The 17752-nt window shown below is 38.7% G+C and overlaps 1 protein-coding gene across 1 annotated transcript; it reads right to left on the reverse strand.

The window, feature by feature from the left end:
• Positions 1-2818: 2818 nt before the first annotated feature.
• Positions 2819-12712, reverse strand: sult1st6 (sulfotransferase family 1, cytosolic sulfotransferase 6). The gene is made up of 8 exons (XM_041238670.1): positions 12487-12712; positions 11874-12091; positions 11068-11196; positions 9987-10084; positions 9403-9529; positions 6685-6779; positions 6311-6491; positions 2819-3333 (listed from the first exon to the last, which is right to left on the reverse strand). The coding sequence occupies exons 2-8, from the start codon at positions 12052-12054 to the stop codon at positions 3221-3223; spliced, it is 924 nt and encodes a 307-aa protein (XP_041094604.1). The 5' UTR covers positions 12055-12091; positions 12487-12712; the 3' UTR covers positions 2819-3220.
• Positions 12713-17752: the final 5040 nt, after the last annotated feature.

Below are 17752 nucleotides of genomic sequence, written 5' to 3' on the forward strand. Positions count from 1 at the left end.
AGGGTGTCAGCTTCAACAACATTACTGGGGAGTTGATTCCAGACCCTCACAATTCTCTGTGTAAAAAAGTGTCTCCTATTTTCTGTTCTGAATGCCCCTTTGTCTAATCTCCATTTGTGACCCCTGGTCCTTGTTTCTTTTTTCAGGCTGAAAAAGTCCCTTGGGTCGACACTGTCAATACCTTTTAGAATTTTGAATGCTTGAATTAGGTTGCCACGTAGTCTTCTTTGTTCAAGACTGAACAGATTCAATTCTTTTAGCCTGTCTGCATATGACATGCCTTTTAAGCCCGGAATAATTCTGGTCGCTCTTCTTTGCACTCTTTCTAGAGCAGCAATATCTTTTTTATAGCGAGGTGACCAGAACTTGAAATATTCAAGATGAGGTCTTACTAGGTGCATTGTACATTTTTAACATTACTTCCCTTGATTTCAATTCAACACTTTTCACAATGTATCTGAGCATCTTGTTAGCCTTTTTTATAGCTTCCCCACATTGCCTAGATGAAGACATTTCTGAGTCAACAAAAACTCCTAGGTCTTTTTCATAGATTCCTTCTCCAATTTCAGTATCTCCCATATGATATTTATAATGTACATTTTTATTTCCTGCGTGCAGTACCTTACACTTTTCTCTATTAAATGTCATTTGCCATGTGTCTGCCCAGTTCTGAATCTTGTCTAGATCATTTTGAATGACCTTTGCTGCTGCAACAGTGTTTGCCACTCCTCCTACTTTTGTGTCGTCTGCAAATTTAACAAGTTTGCTTACTATACCAGAATCTAAATCATTAATGTAGATTAGGAATAGCAGAGGACCTAATACTGATCCCTGTGGTACACCACTGGTTACCACACTCCATTCTGAGGTTTTTCCTCTAATCAGTACTTTCTGTTTTCTACATGTTAACCACTCCCTAATCCATGTACATGTGTTTCCTTGAATCCCTACTGCGTTCAGTTTGAGAATTAATCTTTTGTGCGGGACTTTATCAAAAGCTTTCTGGAAATCTAAATAAACCATGTCATATGCTTTGCAATTATTCATTATCGATGTTGTATCCTCAAAAAAATCAAACAAGTTAGTTAGACACGATCTCCCTTTCCTAAAACCATGTTGACTATCTCCCAGGACCCTGTTACCATATAGGTAATTTTCCATTTTGGATCATATTATAGTTTCCATAAGTTTACATATAATAGAAGTCAGGCTTACTGGTCTGTAGTTACCTGGTTCAGTTTTGTTTCCCTTTTTGTTGATCGGTATTACGTTTGCAATTTTCCAGTCTGTCGGTACCACCCCTGTGTCAAGAGACTGCTGCATGATCTTGGTTAGCGGTTTGTAAATTACTTCTTTCATTTCTTTGAGTACTACTGGGAGGATCTCATCCGGCCCAGGGGATTTGTTTATTTTAAGAGCTCCTAGTCCCTTTAACACTTCTGCCTCAGTTATGCTAAAGTTATTTAAAACTGGATAGGAACTGGATGACATGTGGGGCATGTTGTCAGTATCTTCCTTTGTAAAAACTTGTGAAAAGTAATCATTTAATATATTTGCTATTTTTTTTTCTTCATCTACGATTTTGCCATTTGTATCTCCTAAACATTTAATCTCCTCTTTGAATGTTCTCTTGCTGTTGTAATATTGGAAAAACATTTTGGAATTGGTTTTAGCTCCCTTAGCAATGTTTCTCTCTTGGCCTTTCTAACTTCCTTTTTGACTTGCATTTGCAGTTCTGTGTACTCTTTCTGCGTACTTTCTTTTTGGTCATTTTTTAATGCTCTGTAAAGTGTATATTTTGTGTGCCCAATTAACGGTTTGCCATTTTGAGGCTTAACTGACAGCCCTAGAATGAACTGTCAAACCATCCAGTCCAGGGCACACTGTTCCTGTTATACCGTGCCCTTACAGACAGGGAGTCTGTTGACTAGGATTCATTCGCTCTCTGTCACACAAGTACAGCATGAATAGTAATGAAATAGAGGAGGCTGTGTATGAAAAGGACTTGGGGCTTGTAGTGGATGAATCTCTTAAGCTAACTAGACAGTGCGGAGAAGCTGTAAAAGGGCAAATAGAATGTTAGGTTATATAGCCAAGACAGCTGAATTCAAATCAAGAGAAGTTATATTAAAATTATACACTGGTACGACCACACCTAGAACACTGCTGCAGTTCTGGTCCTCATATCACAAGGCATTGGAGAGAGTACAGAGGAAAGCAACACTATTAATTCCAGGATTGAAGGGCAGGTCATATGAAGATAGACTGAAAGAGCTGAATCTGTACAGCCTAGAAAGACGGAGAGACAGAGGTGACTTAATAGAGGTATTTCAAATTATCAAGGGGTTTAAGAAAGTAACTGCTGAGAATTACTTTTCACAGGTCACAGAGAACAGAACCAGGGGCCACAGGTGGAAGCTGAAGGGCATACTCAGAGCCGAGGGGAGAAGGAGCTTTTTCACAGAAAGGGTGGTGGACCATTGGAACAGGCTCCCAGACAGAGTTGAAGCAGATACTATCGGACCCTTCAAGAAAAGGCTGGAGGTGTCATGAACAATACTGTATAACCCTCTCTGTTACCATAATAAGACCTTTAGCTAGCCGTCTGGAGAAAGGGCAGTCCACTTAGCCACAGATTCCCAGAGGTTTCATTTCCTCTACTAACTAAATGGTTAGGGGTGTTTTGTTAACGGACCACACTTGCATCAAAGCGCACGAGCATAGGTGCCTTTTCTCATTCTACAATTTCTTCTTGTGTTTCCTAGGTTACAGATTACATTAAAACATAAAAATTTTAAAATGAGAGGATGCCATCTTGTTCATTTTGTTGTTAGTAGTTTATTGATCCCAGAAAGTCATCAAGCAGCTTCTTGTAGTACAGCTCTATAAAGTGCAGGGGCTAGTCAACTGCTTATATAACAACTATAATAACGCAGGCAATAGAAAGGGCGTTTAAATCAATATTTATTGGAGAAACCCTTTGTATAGATAGAAAGGGTGTTTAAATCAATATTTACTGGAGAATAGCTTTGTATAGAGATTTGCCATTTTAAAGCTATTCCTGAGAATCTTCTTTTGTGTGATTTGTAATCATTCGATGATAGTTTACTATGTTGTGTGTAAGGTGACTCCATCGATAGACTTCAGTGTGCAGTGTAGGGCTGTAGTTTGCAGATGCTCCCTCAGTGCTGGTGGAGTGTTGTAGTTTGCAGATGCTCCCTCAGATAACAGTTTTGAATGGGATATCCGATCCTTTCATTTGTTCTGCATAGTGAGCGTCGAAAATCGCACTCTCCTCTTCAGAGAAATGATTCTTCCAGTCTCCAACCTCCCCTGTCAATAACACACACACATGTATTATTACTATTATTATTAGTAGTAGTATTATAATTACTATTAGGCTTCCCGCTGGCTTGGGAAGCCTATTGTTATTGTAAAGATTTATTTATTTTCATTAATTTTTTTGTTGTTTTTCCTCCCCAAACTTTAAACTGCTCCTGTTCACACACAGTGTATCCAATCACCATGAAACAGATGTCATCCCATACAGATTACAGTTCAGATGCAAAATAAATTCATAATGAACTAATGCAATATTTTGAATTGAAACTGTTCCATAAAACTGCAACTCCAAAATGTGATACTGAACTTGGAAGCCGTAAAACTGCCTGGCAGTTCTAGTTATTATTATTATTATTATTATTATTATTATTATTATATTATTATTATTTAATAATAATAATATTATTACCGATACAGTGGTCAGGTCCAAAATGATGGTCGAAGCTTCCATTGTAACAAGTTCAGAATAATATTATGAGAATCACTTTGGTCTCTTAACTAGTTTGACGATACGCTCGCTATGCGTTTCCATCCCTGAATAATAATAATACTAATAATACTACTAATAATAATAATAATAATAATAATAATAGAACTGCCAGGCAGTTTTACGGCTTCCAAGCTCAGTATCACATTTTGGCAAGTTGTTGCACTGCAGCACAAGTGTCAACAACAGATCAGTTTTACTTGCATTAGCTCATTAACTCACGATGCTTTATAACGTTAAACACCATAGGAACCATGACCCTATCTACACACTGTAAGAAGTTGTAAGCTAGTTTTATATTTTACCTTTTGGAGAGGCAATTTTTGAACAGAATATGTGGTCCATAATAACTATTAACCCATCTGCCCTCTGTTAGGAGTTATAAGATCATTTTACATTTGAAATGTTTTTAAAGAAATGCATCAGGCAGCCATCTTGGTTTATGCGAAACACAACTTTTGATGCTTGTCATCTTTGGAGTTAATCAACGAAACCGTGTTCAACTGAAGCGAGTTTAACTTTAACAACGAAAGTTAAACCGTCATCCTGTTTTATGAAAAAACACCATTTTGCCATATTTGAATTGCATTGTCCCCAGGATGATGTCTAGCTTGGTTGATGAAGGAGAGCAGTTTTTTTTTCACCTGAACTGTAATCTGCATGAGATGATACCTGCCAAGTTTGCCTTGCAGAAGTATTTAGACCCCCAATTCTCTCATATTACTGAATTACAAATGATACATTGAAATTTCATTCTGTTTGATATTATATTTTAAAACATTTAAACTTAAAATCAATTATTGTAAGGTGACATTGGTTTTATGCTGGGAAATATTTTTAAGAAAATTAAAAAAATGAAATATCTTGCTTGCATAAGTATTCAACCCCCACACATTAATATTTGGTAGAGCCACCTTTCGCTGCAATAACAGCTTTAAGTCTTTTGGGGTAAGTATGTACCAGCTTTGCACACAGTGTCAGAGTGATTTTGGCCCATTCTTCTTAGCAGATTTTCTCCAGGTTGTTGCGATGGTTTGACAACGCTTGTGGACCGCAATTTTCAAATAGTGCCACAGATTCTCAATGGGATTGAGATCAGGACTTTGACTGGGCCATTGTAGGACATTCACCTTTTTGTTCTTGAGCCACTCCAGTGTTGCTTTGGCCTTGTGCTTTGGATCATTGTCATGCTGAAAGGTGAATTTCCTCCCAAGCTTCAGTTTCTTAGCAGACTGATGCAGATTCTCTTGCAGTATTTTCTTGTATTTTGCTCCATCCATTCTTCCTTCTATTGTAACAAGATGCCCAGTCTATGCTGATGAGAAGCATCCCCACAGCATGATGCTGCCACCACCATACTTCACTGTAGGGATGGTTTGGGATGGCATGGGCAGTGTTAGGTTTGCGCCACATATAGCGAATTGAGTTTTGGCCAAAAAGCTCTATCTTGGTCTCATCTGATCACAAAACCTTTTCGCAGCTGGATCACTCTCATGCTTTCTGGCAAACTCCAGACGTGCTTTCAGATGGTACTTTTTGAGTAATGGCTTCTTTCTTGCGACCCTCCCATACAGGCCAGTGTTATGCAGAGCTTGTGATATGGTTGACTGGTGCACCATTACTCCACTCCCAGCCACTGAACTCTGTAGCTCCTTCAAAGTGATTGTTGGCCTCTCTGTGGCTTCTCTCACAAGTCTCCTTCTTGTTTGAGTGCTGAGTTTTGAGGGACGGCTTTTTCTTAGCAGTGCCTGGGTGGTGTGATGCAGCTTCCACTTCCTGATTATTGCTCCAACTGTGCTCACTGGGATAGCCAAACACTTGGATATTAATTTGTACCCTTTCCCTAATCTATGCAGTTGTATTACTTTATCTCTAACTTCTGTAGAATGCTCTTTGGTCTTCACTTTCCTTCAGATTCACAGTCTTACCAATGATCCTTCAACAGTGGGGTTTTTATCCAGAAAATGTGACAGCAACTTTAATGGTTCACAGGTGGAGGCCAATGGTAAGGTAATTGCAATTTCTTTCATCGGTGCTAAATGGGAGCTGCCACAGCACAGGGGTTGAATACTTATGCAAGCAAGATATTTCAGTTTTTTATTTTTCTTAAAAATATTTCCCAACATAAAACCAATGTCACCTTACAATAATTGATTCTGAGTTTCAATGTTTAAAAATAAAATATCAAACAGAACGAAATTTCAATGTACCATTTGTAATTCGGTGATATGAGAGAATTGGTCAGAGGTCTGAATACTTTTGCAAGGGGTGACACACACACATATATCCAAACCAGCTTGGAAGCCTAATAATAAAAATAATAATCAATAGCATTAACAAAAATAATAATTTCTGGTGCTGTAATTTGGCTCAGTCCGCAGGATCTACATTAGTGATGTCAATATAGACTGACACACACACAGCCACACAACCAGAGAAACATACAGACACACACACACACACACACACACACAGACAGACCTTTCCTCATGAACGGAGACACTTTATGGTCAAAGATAAAGTCAGGGAAGAAGGTGTAGTTTGCCATTGGATTGCTCTTCATCGATTTAAAGGACGTGAGCTCAACTATCTTCTCGATGATGTCATCAGGAAGGGACTGGCCCAGGTAGTTCATAACCCGTACAATTTCCTGTCGAGGATTCTGAGAGAAGCACAGAGACCCAAGTTTAATTGGGATGAAAAAACAACTACTCTCTTCTTTCCCTCCTTTCTCTCTTCTCCCTTTTCCCCTCTCCTGTCTCCTCTCTCTCTCCTCCTCTCTTTTCTCCCCTCTCACTCCCCTCCCCTCCTCTCTCCTCTCTCCTCCCCCGCTCCACCCCCTCTCTCCCCCTCACCTGCTTCATTTCTTCATAGAAGAGGTAGAGTATCCCTCTCTTCTCTCTCTCCTGCCAGTATCCCTTCACATGATCATACCAGGAACCCCACGACACTGGGAGACAGAAGGAGACGCAGAGACAGATGAACGGATAGAAGAGAACCACATCAAATCAAACTCCTTGTTATCTATCTATCTATCTATCTATCTATCTATTTATCTATCTATCTGTCTATCTAGCTATCTGTCTGTCTATATGTCTATCTATCTATCTATCTATCTGTTGGTGCTGTCTGTCGCTGTGCATGCTGGGAGTGAGTGAGAAAGCTGTGTGTGTAGGGAGTGAGTTGATTTCTGAGTAAGGGGTTTATGGTTGATTTGTTTGACTTTTACAGCTGATCAAAATATTTTTGGTTAAATAGAGACAGCCTCATGGGCACGGGAGGGGGAGTCCCGAGAGGGCATGGCTCTGGTTTTTGACAATATAACACACAGACACGGCATTAAAATCATAATTGATGCTATTGTCAGTATTAAGAAGTGTGTAATTGATCTTGGAAAAGTAGTAGGATGTAGAAACATAAAACCGTCTTCTTGAATGAATAAGGCAGTGGTTGTGTTTCTAAACAGTGAAGATTTGGTTCAAACAGCTATTCAGGGGGATTTAGTAATTAATGATGTTTTGGTTTCTGTTTTGCAAAAAAAAGTTACTATCTCAAATGTCCCACCGCTTATAAAGAATGAGGTACTAGAACATAAGAAACATAAGAACATAAGAAAGTTTACAAACGAGAGGAGGCCATTCGGCCCATCTTGCTCGTTTGGTTGTTAGTAGCTTATTGATCCCAGAATCTCATCAAGCAGCTTCTTGAAGGATCCCAGGGTGTCAGCTTCAACAACATTACTGGGGAGTTGGTTCCAGACCCTCACAATTCTCTGTGTAAAAAAGTGCCTCATAGTTTCTGTTCTGAATGCTCCTTTATCTAATCTTCATTTGTGACCCCTGGTCCTTGTTTCTTTTTTCAGGTCGAAAAAGTCCCTTGGGTCGACACTGTCAATACCTTTTAGAATTTTGAATGCTTGAATTAGGTCGCCACGTAGTCTTCTTTGTTCTAGACTGAATAGATTCAATTCTTTTAGCCCTTCTGCATATGACATGCCTTTTAAACCATGCACTCTTTCTAGAGCAGCAATATCCTTTTTGTAGTGAGGTGACACAGAACTGAACACAATACTCAAGATGAAGTCTTACTAATGCATTGTACAGTTTTAACATTACTTCCCTTGATTTAAATTCAACACTTTTCACAATGTATCCAAGCATCTTGTTAGCCTTTTTTATAGCTTCCCCACATTGTCTAGATGAAGACATTTCTGAGTCAACAAAAACTTGTTCATAGAGTCTTTTTCATAGATTCCTTCTTCAATTTCAGTATCTCCCATATGATATTTATAATGCACATTTTTATTTCCTGCATGCAGTACCTTACACTTTTCTCTATTAAATGTCATTTGCCATGCATCTGCTCAGTTCTGAATCTTGTCTAGATCATTTTGAATGGCCTTTGCTGCTGCAACAGTGTTTGCCACTTCTCCTATTTTTGTGTCATCTGCAAATTTAACAAGTTTGCTTACTATACCAGAATCTAAATCATTAATGTAGATTAGGAATAGCAGAGGACCTAATACTGATCCCTGTGGTACACCACTGGTTACCACACTCCATTCTGAGGTTTCTCCTCTAATCAGTACTTTCTGTTTTCTACATGTTAATCACTCCCTAATCCATGTACATGTGTTTCCTTGAATCCCAACTGCGTTCAGTTTAAGAATTAATCTCTTATGCGGGACTTTGTCAAAAGCTTTCTGGAAATCTAAATAAACCATGTCATATGCTTTGCAATTATCCATTATCGATGTTGCATCCTCAAAAAAATCAAGCAAGTTAGTTAGACACGATCTCCCTTTCCTAAAACCATGTTGACTGTCTCCCAGGACCCTGTTACCATATAGGTAATTATCCATTTTGGATCTTATTATAGTTTCCATAAGTTTACATATAATAGAAGTCAGGCTTATTGGTCTGCAGTTACCTGGTTCGGTTTTGTTTCCCTTTTTGTGGATCGGTATCACATTTACAATTTTCCAGAGGAGTCTTTAGATGGCCCATCTATTATAGTTGGACAGGTGAGTTAGGAAAAGCCCTGAGTTCCTGTCGGATCAGTCAGGGGTGAGGTCCGTGTGATTCGTGGTGTGTTTTTAATGCAGCTTGCATATTGCCCTGTCAAAGAAGGTCTGGCTGTACTGAAGGAGTTCTTTACAGGTACTGTCAGCCTAGAGTTAGAGCCCCCCGTGTTTGAGATACAGGCTAGACCAGCTGTAGAGCAGAGTCAGAATAGACCAGCTGTAGAGCAGAGTCAGAATAGACCAGCTGTAGAGCAGAGTCAGGATAGACCAGCTGTAGAGCAGAGCCAGGACAGCCCAGGGAAGCTTGTAGAGTTTGGGGACCGTTATAGAAAAAACTTCAGTGAAATTGATAAGAAAGAACTGTATAGACTGTGTGAAAATAAAACACTTCAAAACATTAAAGAACTTCTGGACACATGTTGAAAAATTAAAAATAGCTATCTACCTAAATGTCTGTCTGTCTGTCTGTCTGTCTGACTTTCTATCAATTTATCGATCTATCTATCTCAGGATACCTGTGCCCCGCTGTCCTGTATTTCATGGTACCTACATTCTCCCTTCATGAATTTGGTGATGTATCCACTCCAGGGCCCGGGCTCAGGCTGGGTCTGGTTCATTCTGTCGAAGTGGAAATAGGAGACAAGGTTGTCCTTTGCATTGCGAGCTACATAAATCACCTGGAGAGATAGAGAGAGAGAGAGAGAGAGAGAGAGAGAGAGAGAGAGAGAGAGAGAGAGAGAGAGAGAGAGAGAAACAAACAATACAGTGTCAGGGTATTAAATACACACATTTGCCTGTGTGTGTGTATGTGTGTGTGTCTCCCTCTCTGCCTCAGTGTGTGTGCACGTGTGTCTCCCTCTCTGTCTGTGTGTGTGTGTGTGTCACCCTCTCTATCTGTGTGTGGGTGTCCCTCTGTGTGTGTGTGTGTGTGTGTGTGTGTGTGTGTGTGTGTGTGTGTGTCTCCCTCTCTGCCTCTCTGCCTCTGTGTGTGTGTGTGTTTGTGTCTCCCTCTCTATGTGAGTGTGAGTGTGTGTGTGTGTGTGTGTGTCTCCCTCTCTGCCTCTCTGCCTCTGTGTGAGTGTGTGTCTCTGTCGTTGTGCGTGTGTGTCTTGGTCTGTGTGTCTCTGAGCTCACCTTGCAACGCTGCTCCCAGAAGGACTGTGGTACAAGCTGGAGGGGGAGGTGTGTCTTTATAACCCGCGGAGAAGGTGTCTGCTCAAGCAACTCCACTCCTGACATGAGAGGAGAATCAATGACAGAATTAATAACACATGAGAGAGTGAGAGTGAGAGTGAGATAGAGTGAGATAGAGAGTGAGAGTGAGTGAGAGTGAGATAGAGAGTGAGAGTGAGAGAGATTTTGAGAGAGAGTGGGAGTGAGATAGAGAGTGAGAGTGAGATTGTGAGAGTGAGAGAAAAGGTGAGATATAGAGTGAGAGTGAGTGAGATATAGAGTGAGAGTGAGTGAGAGTGAGTGATAGTGAGATAGAGAGTGAGATAGAGAGTGAGAGTGAGATAGATAGTGAGATTGAGAGTGAGATAGAGAGTGAGAGTGAGAGTGGGAGAGATTGAGAGAGAGTGAGATAGATACTGAGAGTGATATAAGAGTGAGAGTGAGTGAGAGTGAGAGTGAGAGTGTTGTATCCACAGTCTGTGGCTGACGTCACAGATTTTGCAGATTGAACATGAACGACTTTGAGATGTCGGCTGCCGAGCAGATAGAGAAAACATGGAGGCCGAATTATGTGAGATCTTTATTGCAGAAGTGGAGGCATTAAAAGTTTCTGTGAAGTAAAATATTTGATTGAAAACATGTTGTACATATTGTGATATTCCTAATAAATGTGATATAGTCCTTAATTATCTAAATTGTATTGAAATGCACGACTTCGAATAGTGTTTAAACGGAGCAGTTTTAACAATTACACCCCAAACACACAATGGGCAGGATTTTCTGAAGCTCGTAAATGATACTCCAGTGTTAATCCACAAATCACTATGCAGCATTGATTTCAAAATTTTCAATGGGCCGTTTTGCCCATTTCGTTATTAAATAATCATCCTAATGTGAGACACAGACATGCACACACACACCTACATACATAGTTACACACACACACGCACACAAACACACACACGTACACAAACACATACAGACACAGAGAGACGCCCACAGACACATACACAGTCACAGACAGACAGACAGACAGACTCACCCGAGGGGATGGTGGGAGATGAGAAGATCTCCAGGAATGGTATTCTCTCAGGAATCGGGGCACGTTGGCATTTTTCTGCATCTCCGTTGTTTAGAATGAGATCCACCATCTCTTGGATCCAGGTGGTGCCTGAGAGGGAAACAGCAAAGACAGAGAGACTTCAGGACGGTGTATGTCTGTGTGAGTGTGTGTGTGTGTGCATGCATGTCTGTGTGAGTGTGCGTGTCTGTGTGTGTCTGTGTGAGTGTGTGCGTGTCTGTGTGCGTGTCTGTGTGTGTGTCCGTGTGAGTGTATGTGTGTGTGTGCGTGTCTGTTTGTGTGTGCGCGTCTGTGTCAGTGTGTGAGTGTGTGCGTATCTGTATGTATGTGCGTGTCTGTGTCTGTGTGCGTGTGCATGTCTGTGTGTGTGTCTGTGTGAGTGTGCATGTCTGTGTGTGTGTGCGTATCTGTGTCTGTGTGTCTGCATGTCTGTGTGTCTCTCTCTCTGACGATGTCTCTGACCTGCATTTGGGGTTGTTTGGGGGTATTTGAGGACATTTGAGGGTGTTTGATAGTATTTGGGGGTATTTGAAATTATTAGAGGGTATTTCAGGGTATTTCAGGGTGTTTGAGTGTATTTTTGGATATTTAGGTTAGGTCATCTGCTTTGGGGTAGGTTAGGGTTAGGGTTAGGGTATTTTACCTGCTTTGGGGTAGGTTAGGGTTAGGGTTAGGGTATTTTACCTGTTTTGGGGTAGGTTAGGGTTAGAGTTAGGGTATTGCACCTGCTTTTGGGGTAGGTTAGGGTTAGGGTTAGGGTATTGTACCTGCTTTGGGGTAGGTTGCAATCAGGAGGTCATTAGGGTGGGCTCGGAAGCTCGCCACCTTTTCCCAGTTATCAGCAATGGGCTTCATTAGCGGGACCCCCTCTACTGGTTTCAGTGTGAATCGCTGGAACACCTCCTTGACATCCTTCAGCTGCTCGGTGTATGACTTTTGACTTTTCATCACTTCCAGTACGAGATTCCCAACACGCTCCCAGTAACTGATAAACACAAATGATCCCAAATGACAGACAGACAGTGGAAGTACAATAGCCAGCAGTAATGGTTCTGTATTATACTGAGTGCAAATCGTAGCACAAGTGCAGGGCAGCAATGGGATGAGGCTGGTAGAATGGGTTTAGAAATACACTGTGACGGGGGATGGTTTATTCTCTGTGCTTTGCTGCACTGTGCTGTGCTTTTACCAGGGGATACCCAAGCAGTAAACTTTGAGAAGGGGCTCTTTCTTTCTTCCTTCTTTCTTTCCTTTCTTTCCCATTTCCACACTCTTATACCAAATCAGTGCACTTCGAGATAAAAGCAGAAGTGATTTAAATGATTGACGATTCTATGAGAATTGCAGCAATGTAGAAAAATGTTTTTCAAAAGTACTCACCAACGCCCAGAACCTCTCTCCGCCTGTGTCCAGCAGTAGTATAACAGATTACACTACTTCTTTCTCACATCTGGGCTTGCTGACCCCTCCCCCCCTGAGAATTATGTAACATGATAAAATAACTTCACTCTCAGCAGAAATAGAAGGGGTCATCTGCATTTTCTTGTTTTTTTGATGAATATTGATGGATAAAGACGAAAAGAAACTTTAATAAATTCAATGACAAATGTGATTCTTTGTTGGACTGAAAACAGTAAATTAATTATTAATTAAATGTTACACACACTAAAAACATATAATATCAATATATAATTATATAATAATAATTATTATAATAATATTATAATATTATTATATGTATTAATATTACACCTTTATTCATAGATATTAGTAAAAAAAAAAATTTTTGTTTTATTCTCATTTCTATCATTTATAATTCATTTATGTGTGTGTTTTTTTGTATTATTATTATTATTATTGATACTTCATTATTGATTTTATTCTCATTTCTATCATTTATAATTCATTTATTTTAAATCAATTTTTCCATTTCCCTACAAATTTTTTACATTTTAAACATTTTATTAAAAAAAAATTATTATGAGCCTTTCCTCTGTCCCTGTTGTCTGTGAGTGTGTGTGTGTTAGTGTGTGTGTGTGTGTGTGTGTGTGTGTGTGTGTGTGTGTGTGTGTGTGTGTGTGTGTGTGTGTGTGTGTGTGTGTGTGTGTGTGTGTGTGTGTTAGTGTGTGTGTGTGTGTGTGTGTGTGTGTGTGTGTGTGTGTGTGTGTGTGTGTGTGTGTGTGTGTGTGTGTGTGTGTGTGTGTGTGTGTGTGTGTGTGTGTGTGTGTGTGTGTGTGTGTGTGTGTGTGTGTGTGTGTGTGTGTGTGTGTGTGTGTGTGTGTGTGTGTGTGTGTGTGTGTGTGTGTGTGTGTGTGTGTGTGTGTGTGTGTGTGTGTGTGTGTGTGTGTGTGTGTGTGTGTGTGTGTCTGTGTGTGTGTGTGTGTGTGTCTCTCTGTGTGTGTCTGTGAGTTTTCCTCATGCGCCTTCACGTTTTTATAAAGGCTCTGCAGTTTGCACACCTTGAGGTCACTCGTGCCTCACGATGACTCTGCACAAACAACTTCCTCTGTTCAGGACGCAGAGTCCCAGGCTTTAGGGAGCAGGGCAAACGATCAAGGCACGCCCAGGTAAACAGAAATTGAATTACTTCTCAGAATTCACGCTCCTTTGTTCAATTCACCAAGTTATTGCATAAGTCTTGTACAAGTTAATATTAACAGGCCCGTCTCTTGCATCATTTAATATGTCTGTTTGACCCTGTCTCTTATAGCAGTTAATATGTCTGGGTGACTCTGTCTGATATCTGAAACAAAAGCATATTGGAAATGTGAAAAAACTCCACGTTATCAAAAGTGCCCAGCCATTTAAAGTAGAGGCATCAAAAACACAAGCCAAGTTTCAAGAAACCATAGGGGCAACCTTGCCCAGCACCAAGCAAAGAAGAAGAAGAAGAAGAAGAAGAAGAAGAAGAAGAAGAAGAAGAAGAAGAAGAAGAAGAAGAAGAAGAAGAAGAAGAAGAAGAAGAAGAAGAAGAAGAAGAAGAAGAAGAAGAAGGAGGATATTTTTACCTTTCTTTAGAACTTGTTTCTCTTCCTGTATGACAGGTATTTACTTTTTTCTACATTTCACAGAGTGTTGGGAATTACAAATTAAATGTGGAACTGTGCTTTTAGCTGATTTCACTTTTGCTGCGCCAATACCCTGAAAACACATAGGGCCTGATCTTCGATCTTCGCGCAATTCCCTCGCTCAATTTGTACCTCGCAAAAAAATTGTGCTTTGGCACAAAAGGAGAGATATTCCAAAACGGCACAAAGCAGTTGCGAGACATTGGAATATAGCAGTTTTTTCAGCAATTCGCAAATCTGTTTGTTCCTTTGCAAAACAGTCTGAGCATTCACTACCAATATAGCAACTGCACACAGCAGCCAAGCGAGAATGCAGAGTGATGGACAGTCACCATTAGCAATGTGACAAGCTGCTATCATCGGTGTTGCCACAGTATGAACCGATGTGACAGCAGGCGAGACCACACAATATATCGAGCACACATACATACGGACCATTCAAATACACAATTGGCTCCACAGCTAGGCGCAGAGTTTTCAAATTACTGTACTGATAACGCCACTGTTTTATTGAATACGAACAGTATTGTATCACGAGGAAATACTATATAGGTTTCTTTAAAGACCAGCTGATTCGACATAGCTGTATGTTTTTTAAGTAAAATTTTAAAAAAAGGCTTTGGATACTGTCTTTTTTTCTGAATGATTATTTTACTGTGATTTGTAAATGTAATGAGTTCATTCACCTGCAAAGTAAACATCAATCAAGCATTTTTATAAACACTATACACAGAAATGCGTTTTGCTATTCATTCTACTCATTTGAACATCATGATTAAGCCCAGTTTGTAAGGATTTGAGTGTCGTCGGAATGTATTTTTTTCGTTATGCCATTTTTTTGTAAGAATCATAATTAATTCTAAATACGCTCCTAAAATGTTAATTATAGCCTACTATGACTTCTCAATAAATGAACAGTCTCTGTACAATTAGCAACACTGACATTCAGCAAACTGGACAGAAATTACAGTTAACAGAACTGTTTGTCCCGCCTCAGCTAACTTATGATTGGACTGCTGCAGAGAAAATACAGGTCTTTGATTGGTTGATCGTATCGCCAGTCTGACTTTAGGAAAACATTAGCATGCCTTTCACAGCAAGAGTGCCCTGACAGTGTTTGAACAAGAACATAAGATAATTTACAAAGGAGAGGAGGCCATTCGGCCACACAATAATAATAATAATAATAATAATAATAATAATAAAATAATAATAATAATAATAATAATAATAATATTTTGGAAGAGTTTTATTGTACAAAAAACATACATTTATCTATAAGACACGCAGTCAACATTATTAAACAGATTATTTCAATGTACGTTACTAAGCAGTTTCTCAGGAAAGCATTTGTTTTTCTCAAATATTTTTAAATTGTTAAAATGAAATCACCTTAGATCTCTTCTCTCAGGTTAAACAGTTCAATAAGATTGTGGAGTTGATTTATTTTAATTGTTGTAAACTCCAGACTTCTATCACATTTTACAAAACAGGGGCTAGTTTCACAAAGCAGGGACTGGTTTCACAAAGTAGTTCTTGGTAGCAGGTTGCTCAATCCAATTCACTTCCATTAAATAAAAAATAAGTAAAGAAAATAACACAAGCATCTTTTAATCATATAGGGCTTTGTGAAACTGGCTCCAGATTTCTATCATATCTCCTGATTGTCATTCTTAAAAAATCCCCTGATTTCTGTGTAATCTTCAGGCTTGTCAGTCATGTAATAATGTCTATATAGTTCCAGATTTCTCTTAAAGCTTTTTATTTGTCTCAAATCTCCAAATTTTTATCACCTCATTTCTAAATATGCATTTCTCTTAAAAACACTTTCTTACATGACAGAAGTGTCAATAAAAGCACCAAATTCTTGAATTAAAAAAAAGTGTGCATTAAAACAATAGAGATGAAAACATTTGTGAAATAAATCTGCAAATCATATTTGATTTTACTTTTTAAAAAAGTACTTTTTTACAAAAATGAAAATGAAACTAAAAAAAAAAAAAATATTTAACAAAAAAACACCTGAATTAAATTCTGATTTATAATTATATATTTTTTAAATGTATAAAATAGAAGTTCTCTTTAAGTGTTGAATTAAAAACACTTTTATTTATCTGATCTCTGGACGCTATACGATATATTGATTTTTTTTCAAAAAGTGAATTTAATTTAGATTAAGTAACAAAACCAAAAAATATATAACAAAATATTAAACAGCAATTGTAATAAAATTATTCTCAGGATAAGTCATAAACGCACACACAAACAAAAAAGGGATAAACAGGGGGTTTAATTGATTAATGACTAATCGATTAATCTATTAATTGATTAATCACACCTGTGGGTTTTGATCAATTAAAAAAGAACCACATGATTCATCTTGTCTACCTAAGTGCAGTATCAAAAAATAGATATTATACAGTAGTGTGCAAATGTATTAGGACACCCCGTTGCTTATATCTATCTATCTATCTATCTATCTATCTCTCTATCTATCTATATATATATATATATATATATATATATATATATATATATATTATATATATATATATATATACACACACACACACACACACACAGCAGTGTGCACATTTATTAGAACACCCCATTGCTTCTGTTGTTTTGATTTGTTCTGCATATGAAATCAAACCACTGGAACTGAAAATCTTGGAAAATTGTCTAAATAGGCAAATTGGTGATTGTCTAATTTAATTGCAATTAATTTAAAATATTAAGAGAAAAGGAACTTTCCTTCTTTCCATTCACAGTAGTGCTACAGGGTTTTTTTTAGTCAATGTATTTCTCTGTCGTACTTTTCTTCAGTTAAAATAAAGGAACACTCAGTAAATTGCATTTCTCTTCAGCACTCAGTAAGAATGAAGCTCACAGTACCCCTCCTCTGTTACACACAGTATTCCAGTAGCTATTACTGTATACATTTACACTAATAGATACGCCCTAGATGTATTTTAATCCTTTTTCTTTTAGTAAATGTTAGATCACTTGTCTCAATTCAATTTCATATCATGAGCAAACAGGTGTGATTAATCGATTAAATCGATTGATTATCAATTAATCTAAAATGTTTAGATTAAAACCCCTAGTTTAAACTAACTTTAAACAAACGAAATAAAAGAAAATCATATAACTAAAGAAACTTTTTCTTTCAAAATCTACAGCATTTCTGTATTATTCACCCCTTATAAAAGTTTACCACAGTATTTTTTTTTGCAGTGCCCCCCCCCCCCCCCCCCCCCCATGCTATAATATAGGCTTGGTTACCAGACCTCTCTGTACCTTTACAATGCTTCCCTATGCTTTATCATGCTTTCGCTGTGCTTTATTGCACTTTGCTGTGCTTTATTGCACTTTGCTGTGCTTTTACTATGGCCGACTTTTATAAGGGTTAGTATCTATGCAAGTAATCAGAATAAAACAATTAATATATAACTGCAGCTCTCTCTCTCTCTCCCTCCCTCTCCCTCTCTATCCCCCTCTCTCCTTCTCATTATATTTCCCCTCTCTCCCCCGCTCTCTCCCCCTCTCGCTCCCCGTCTCTCCCCCTCTCTCCCCCT

The sequence above is a fragment of the Polyodon spathula genome, chromosome 50 (assembly GCF_017654505.1).
Source record: "Polyodon spathula isolate WHYD16114869_AA chromosome 50, ASM1765450v1, whole genome shotgun sequence".
Classification (NCBI taxonomy): domain Eukaryota; kingdom Metazoa; phylum Chordata; class Actinopteri; order Acipenseriformes; family Polyodontidae; genus Polyodon; species Polyodon spathula.